The sequence below is a fragment of the Triticum aestivum genome, chromosome 2D, assembly GCF_018294505.1.
Source record: "Triticum aestivum cultivar Chinese Spring chromosome 2D, IWGSC CS RefSeq v2.1, whole genome shotgun sequence".
In the NCBI taxonomy this organism is placed as follows: Eukaryota; Viridiplantae; Streptophyta; class Magnoliopsida; order Poales; family Poaceae; genus Triticum; species Triticum aestivum.
In genome coordinates, this window is record NC_057799.1 from 360,596,444 (window position 1) to 360,604,233 (window position 7,790).

General features: G+C 52.3%; 1 protein-coding gene across 1 annotated transcript; it reads left to right on the forward strand.

Moving 5' to 3' along the window:
* The first annotated feature begins 3,005 nt into the window (after window positions 1-3,005).
* Window positions 3,006-5,362, forward strand: LOC123053156 (ACT domain-containing protein ACR6). Its single transcript, XM_044476571.1, has 4 exons — window positions 3,006-3,301; window positions 3,573-3,733; window positions 3,842-3,909; window positions 4,003-5,362. The coding sequence occupies exons 1-4, from the start codon at window positions 3,240-3,242 to the stop codon at window positions 5,041-5,043; spliced, it is 1,332 nt and encodes a 443-aa protein (XP_044332506.1). The 5' UTR covers window positions 3,006-3,239; the 3' UTR covers window positions 5,044-5,362.
* Window positions 5,363-7,790: the final 2,428 nt, after the last annotated feature.

A 7,790-nucleotide genomic window follows, 5' to 3' on the forward strand; every position in this document is an offset into this window, starting at 1 on the left:
TTGGTTGCAACAATGTCATCCCTTCACATATGCCATGTCCCATTGCTTGTCACATGATTGACTTGATTGCCTCACACATGAAGAACAATTGCTCTTTTTATTGTGTTGAGTGCCACACTATGTTCACTACACCCAATGCACATTATGCTTGGATTGTCCTGCACTTAACCCATGTGTTTAGACATCTCATCTTCTTAGGTGTCGTGAATGATTCCTATGCCTACCATAGACCTTTCATTGAGCGCTTTGCCCATGCTTGCTATGAACCTGAGGTAGATGCTTATTCTCTTGACACACATATTTGCATCTCTACCTTCAATTTACATGCTTGCCCCCATGATATCTTTGCTTGTGCTCGATTGATATACTTACATGCCATGTCTCAATCCTTTGTCACACCATATGCTTTGCATGATGACGACACTTGTTTGGTGAATCACCTCTTGAATGCTTGGTTTTGCACTAACGCTAACCACATTTGTTTTTCCAAGTGTTTGTTGTCCTTACTCCTTTTGAAGGAATCACAAAACGGTGCGACATTGGAGAGTTCCCATTTCGAGCTTCAAGATGACACGTACTTGGTGAACGTCCACTTCTACACGGCGAAGCCATCTCTATTCCATGGTGATTTGGTTTTCGATCCGAGGTCGGATCTTTCCCAAGGGAGGGGAGATGATGCGGAGCATCCTATGGACATCACCATATCAAGAGTCTATTCGGCGAGTGACACGTGCGACATCTACTTCACATACGCAAAGGTGAATCATCTCCTTTACACGTGCTCACTTGACCCCTTCGAGGATGGTATACTACTTGACACTCCACTCGTGTGCATGCATAGGTATTGTCGGAACACTACGGACGACGAGGAGGAGTGCAAGCGCCAAGGTACAACTACACCATCCGCGAGGGAGGCCTGGAAGCGACGACGGAAGAAGACGGAGCTGCTGAAGCTACAGCGGCCGGACATCCGGGCCAAAGGCCGGACATCCGGCGCCTGTGCAGCCGCCAAGGAGCTGCACCAACACACGGCCAACAGCATCAGCGGCCGGACATCTGGCGCCAGCCCCGGACATCCGGCGCCTCGCCAAAGCCCGGACATCCTGCCCTTCCCCCGGAAATCCGGCATCGACGATAGAAGACATCCAAAAGTTTTACCCCCAGCCCGGACATCCGGCCCCCAGCCCGGACATCCGGCCCCTCCTGAAGCCCCGGACATCCGGCCCGTCGCCCGGACATCTGGCCACCCCTGTCTGCGCACAGTAAGGGCCGAGGCCCGTGTACCCTTCGACCCCCTAGACTATATATACTCTTTCTCCTCCATCTTTCTAGGGTTAGCAAAGGATTAGCTCATATGTGAGATAGAGCTTTGGTCATCCATTACGGATCTACTCCACGAGAGAGACCGCGGCCCCTCTACGGAGAAGATCCACCTTGGATTCAAGACCTCCGCACGGAGAAGACCCCCATCAAGACCTCCTTACGGAGAAGAACCGGTTACCTTTGTATCGTCCTTTGTTGGATTTGGATCTTGTATCTTACCTTTGTGTTCATCGATCTAGCGCATGTGTGATCTATTCTTGTTGGTTGAGTGATTTCTCTCGTGTTCCCCTCGTGTTTCCCTCGTGTTTCCCCTCGTGTTCATCACGTTCTTCGTAGGGATCCGCTCCTTTCATGAAAGATCGGCCATCTAGGGTTCCACCCTACATCATGTTGAATGCATGAAATTGGATGCCCACACTTACCAACGTAAATACAAATTATGTTCCATGTTCTCAATTCCATACAATGTACAAACTCGGCAAGGGGACATAAAAAACGCACAAGATTGAACAAGGGGGAAAGGCCGCTACGTGAGTGCGCTAAATCCTACTCTGTTATAATGAGGTGTTGGCGGTTGGCAACTCGCCGTGGATATCTTCAAAAACATTAATAACCAAGCTCTTTTGAGCCTATAAGATGCGGCAATAGAGTTTGTGCCCGAGCAACGAAAAGAGCCAACATACTAATGGAACACCCCCCCCCCCCCCCGCCCCGCAAAATGATAGGCCTCTAACCCATCGACGACGAATATTCTTGGATTCCCCGTGAAAGGATGAGGGCCAACAACCTCATCTCAGTTGCCACTCACAACTAGATGGGACGCGACCAAAAATCATAAGATGTTTGGTTGTCTCCAGAGTGCATCAAATGCACTTCCTTTATTTTCCATTTTCATGGCTTGGCGAAGTCTAGATAGGAAGATGGGTGTGGAAGTAAGTTGCCAACCGTGTTGTTGGCAACTTACTTCCACACAACCGGTTTTACACGATATAACCGTTATTTCTAATTAATAAAGCTTTATCTTTCAAAAAAAGTTGCCAACAATTATTATTACCCTTGTCTTTTGAAGTGAACGGGCTAACGCAAGGTAATCAATAAAACTTGTTGATGCGTGGAACTACTTAATAAGTTGAGACGGTTGGTGTCTTGTCGATAAGAGTTATGTCTCTAGTTTGCTAAAAGCTAAAAAGTAACATGTCACTGAAAAATGAAAGAAATATGAGATCCTTGCTTGTATGTCTGAGGCCGAATATAAATAAAAAATATTGTCAAGGGACAAACAAATCTTCTTTTGAGGGAATGAGGGACAATCATTTTTGTTTTACTAGAAGCTGATGATGGAGTCTTAAGTTCCCTTCGTTCCTCATGACGTTTTCATTTGAAATAAGACATATCTTTGGAATTTGAATGTCAGTTTATGTTGCCAAAAATTCTTTTCCTAAACTTTTCATCTTCATTCCCAAGTTTTACATGTTTATCATGCACACCAGGTCATGCTAAGCGACGGCTACTAAAGAGAAAAGTAAAAAATTGACAAGTATGGGCAAGAAAGACACGTTCCAATAACAAGGGGTATAGAAAAGAATCAACAATTTGGAATCTTCTAGCTACCAGTTAATTACCTACCTATGATTGCGTAATTCCGTTTCACGTCCGACATATATATCCCCTACCAATTATAGGCTCTACAAAATTCATCGGCATCAACCCGTTCATCCGTGCTCGCCGCCTCGCATAAAAGCCACCGGACACGAAGCTTTTCGGTTGTCTGTCCGGGCAAGCCCAACACAATTCATAAGCGCTCTCTCTCTCTCTCTCTCTCTCTCTCTCTGCTTCGACGTCTCCTCTTGCCTGCCGCCTCTCTGCTTCGTGCAAAGTGAAGCTAAGCTGTTGATGCGAGTGAGGGTGTGCCCGCCATGGCTCTCGCAGACGACCACGACGAGTACGCCAAGCTCGTCCGGGGGATGAACCCGCCGAGGTGAGCAACTCGATTAGCCGCCCTTTACTTTTTCTAAAGTTAGCTTCGTTTTAGGGATTTCTTGGGCTCCATTTCGATTTTTGCAGTTCTTGACCTGCACAAATTTTGGTTCTGGTTTCCTTTTGTTGGTGTGTTCTTCCTTCCTTGATCCTCAAATCTCTGTTCCGAAAGGACGGTCCTTGGTTGTATCGAAATTGGGAATCCTCTGCTCCTCGTCCCATCCTCGCTCTGCTCTGTTCTCATGATTTGGGGATTGGACGTGCTGTTGCAGGGTTGTGATCGACAACGAAGCCTCCGACGACGCAACCGTCATCCGGGTGGACAGCGTCAACAGCCACGGCACCCTCCTCGCCGTCGTCCAGGTCATCGCCGACCTCAACCTCGTCATCCGCAAGGCCTACTTCTCCTCCGACGGCAGCTGGTTCATGGACGGTGAGTGCGCCAGACGGCCATCAAGACTTCTAGTTCTTCTAGCCCTCCGCCCAATTTCCGCGGAATCTAACAAATTTCTGTTCTTCGTTTTCCCCTTGTTGTCCGCAGTGTTCAATGTCACTGACCGTGACGGGAACAAGGTTCTTGACACGCCAACCATCTCCTACATCCAGACGGTAATTCACTGAAAATTTTTGGTGCCCGGACGATGGAGTTTTTTATGTGGCGAGAAGGAGTTTTTGAGGATTGAGTTTGTTGTGTGTATGCAGACGTTGGAAGCCGAGGACTGCTACTACCCGGAGGCGCGCAACACGGTGGGCATCGTGCCGTCGGAGGAGTACACGTCGATCGAGCTCACGGGCACCGACCGCCCGGGCCTGCTGTCCGAGGTGTGCGCGGTGCTCGCCGGCATGCAGTGCGCGGTCCGGAGCGCCGAGCTCTGGACGCACAACACGCGCGTCGCGGCCGTCGTGCAGGTCACGGACGCGGCCAAAGCCGCGGGCGGCGCCATCGAGGACGAGGCCCGCATCGCCGACATCAGCCGGCGCCTCGACAACCTGCTGCGCGGGCAGAACGTCGTGCGAGCGGCGGCCGCGGCGAGCCTGACGCACAAGGAGCGCCGCCTGCACCAGATGATGTTCGAGGACCGGGACTACGGCGCCGCCGGACGGCCGGACCCGCGGACGGAGGTCTCCGTGACGCACTGCGCCGAGCGCGGGTACACCGTGGTGGTGGTCCGGTGCAGGGACCGGCCCAAGCTGCTGTTCGACACCGTGTGCACCATCACCGACATGCAGTACGTGGTCCACCACGGCACCGTGAGCTCCGAGGCGGGCGGCGGCGCCTACCAGGAGTACTACATCAGGCACGTGGACGGCCACCCGGTGAGCTCCGAGGCCGAGCGCCGGCGCGTCGTCCAGTGCCTCGAGGCCGCCGTGGAGCGCCGCACCGCCGACGGGCTGGAGCTGGAGGTCCGCACAGATGACCGCGCTGGCCTGCTCTCCGACGTCACCCGCATCTTCCGGGAGAACGGGCTGACGATACGGCGCGCCGAGATATCGTCCGAGGACGGGGAGGCCGTGGACACCTTCTACCTGTCGGACCCGCAGGGCCACCCAGTGGAAGCCAAGACGATCGAGGCCATCCGCGCGCAGATCGGCGAGGCCACGCTGCGAGTAAAGAACAACCCGTTGGCCGACGACGGCGGTTCCAGCTCCGACGTCGCCGCCGGCTCGACGGCGTTCCTCTTCGGGAACCTCTTCAAGTTCTACCGTCCGTTCCAGAACTTCGGCCTCATCAAGCTCTACTAGTATAGAACTAGTAATACATACAGAAATCATATGTAGGGTTCACAGATACAGATCTCAGTGTACATATTGGTCCAGTCCTTCCGGTGAGAAGATGATGGTGATGATCAAGCTAGTCTGGTGTAGATAGGTTGTGTAGACAGGGTAGCACAAACTAGCTCTGGAAAGAAATGTTAGGTCAGCTCAGAAAGGATAGCATCATAGCAACTAGTTTAGCTTGGGTATATACTGGAATAGTGTTGCACCACTAGAATCTCTGTAAATACTCATCTTGTACATATATTCTTGTGGAGAAATATATCAATAAGGAAACTTGTAAATACGTGCATGCATCGTGTGTCCTGTGTTTAGAATTTGCAAGGTGTTCATTTGCATTTGTTAGAGCAACTCCAAGCGCCGACCAAAACGGACGCGCGCTTTGTTCGCTTTGATTTGGATCGGCAGACGCGCCGAACGGAAGGCACGTGACCGGAACTGACTTAATTAAGCATAATTATACATAAATGACCGGTCAAACGCCAGCCAAAGTCCACTTAAACATATAACTAAACATTAAAAAAACTCTAATAAACACCTGCACGCTGCCCCAGTAGACCGCTTTGCAGTTGCCCTTGTCGTCGTCGCCGCCGCCGGTGAGGTCGATGAATACAGGGGGTCGCCGGCGAGGCGTGCTCCTCCTCGCGCTGCTGCTCCCGGCGCATGTGCCGCTCGGCGTTGGTCCCCTCCTTTGCAATCCAATGCGCCTTATAGCGCTCAAGGTGGGCCGCCTCCTCTTCCAGCGTGGAGGCGAAGTAGCAGGGAGACGCGCTCACCCACCCTCAGAGTTGGCCGGTCAACGAATAGGACTCCTCGGGCCAAGTGGGAGGCAGCGATGACCGCTTCCGCGTGGGTGTTGGCTCGCGGTCTGGCTCCGGCTCGGCCTTGGGCTCTCCGACGGGCGGCGTCGACAGCGGTGGCAGCACGAACAGGGGCGCGTGGACAGAGTCCCCCGCCGCGGACAAAGCAAGAGCTTGCTCCAGCCCATCGCAATGGGCACCCTCCTCGAGCCGGCTCGCCTCCAGCGCGTGCTGCAGAGCCTCCTTGAGGGCGGCTTGGTACTCCGCCTCCGCCTGCTCTTCCTACGGCTTTACCCGCAGAGGTGGCGGTGGAACATCGTGGTCGATGTGGATGCCGAGGCGGCACTCCTCATGCTCTAGTGCAGACCAGTGCTCCCAGTTGGGAGAGTCTGGCGCGTAGGCACGCATGGTGTGCTGCTACGGCGTAAGGAGCTCGCGCCACCGGGAAACCTCCTCCGCGTGCACCCACGCGGACCACGGCGCTGTCAGGATGGGGATGCGTTGCGGGTCCAAATGCCAGCCGTGCGACAAATTCACTTCCGGATACGGAGGGGCTAGCGGTACTCCCAATGCCACCGCGCCTGGTGGACCGGGATGTACAGCCGCTCTCGCTCCCGCGGTGGCGTGCCGCGTCTAGCTGGCGACAGTGGAGGACGGATCCCGCGGGAAGAGCTCGCTCCGGCGCTGAACCTCCGCTTCCTCCCTCCCTTCCCGCTGAAGATGCCCATGGCTTTGCTAGGGTTTCGAGCTGGCTGGCTGGCTATGGTTTTCTGGTCCCGGCGAGGGATCAAAGGTGGCCAGATGTGGACGGAGACTGGATGAGGCCGGCCCCGCCGCACACGTCCATTAAAAAGGACGGGCACGCGGCCATTCCACACACTGCCAGATGGGCCCTCGATAGGTGGGCGCGTTAATTATGACCGTTTAGGGTCGTTGGTCAGCCAACATGTGGGGCCGTGGAGGACACCAAGGGGACGCGCGGCGCGTCCGCGCCGACGCATTTTAGGCCCAAATTTGGGCCAGAAATGGGTCAACATGGACGCAAAGCGGACGGGTTATGGGAATGGGTCGGCGCATTGGGCCATCGTTTTTGTTCGCAGCGACCCAAACGGTGTCCTCTAATCAGTTCACGATCTCTTCGTTCTCGTGTATCTAAATTCTGTCAAGTATCTTCATTCAGTTTCTAATTCTTTCCGTTGAATTGTGCCTTTGCTACTTTCTCTTCCAACCGGCGTGCTTCTCTTCACGTGGATCCGATCATCCCAACATTCGCCAGATCAATTCTAAGCTTTTTCTCAACGGTGTTTATTCCATCTGCCCAAGTTGCCTTTGTTTTCCCGCCCTCCCACCCTTTTTCTTCAATGACTCAGATTTCTTAATCATGTATCCATCTTATGGAGGTGAAGTTTCTCCATTCTTTTCCGTCAATGTTCTTATCCGGTGAGTTCCCATGAAGATGCTCAACAATTTCAAGTTCATCATCCTTCATTGTTGTTTCTTCTCCAGTGGATCCAATTCAACCTTATAGTGTTGATTATAGCCCTTTCCTCCTTTCAAATGCTTTCTCATGCTGGTGCACCTTTTAATCATCCACTTCTCGCCATTCATTGGTTCCGGAGTGTACAAGATACCTCATAAGATTCACATTTCCATTCCCAATCCGTTCAAGTTCTTTTGAGGATTCTATCTCATTCAAGCCATTTAATTCAACCGATGTATTCTATCTTTCACGCAATCTTTCCAACGGTGTTTCTTTTGAGTGGGCCCTAACCCACAGGTCTTTTTTCCAGGATCTTACCTGACTCTTCTAATTTTTCTAGAGTTATTCCCAAATTCTTTTCGAAGTTTGACGTAAGAATGAGTTATCATCAGTCATATTTCTTCTCCAAGATCGCTTTCAAATTCTTTTCATCG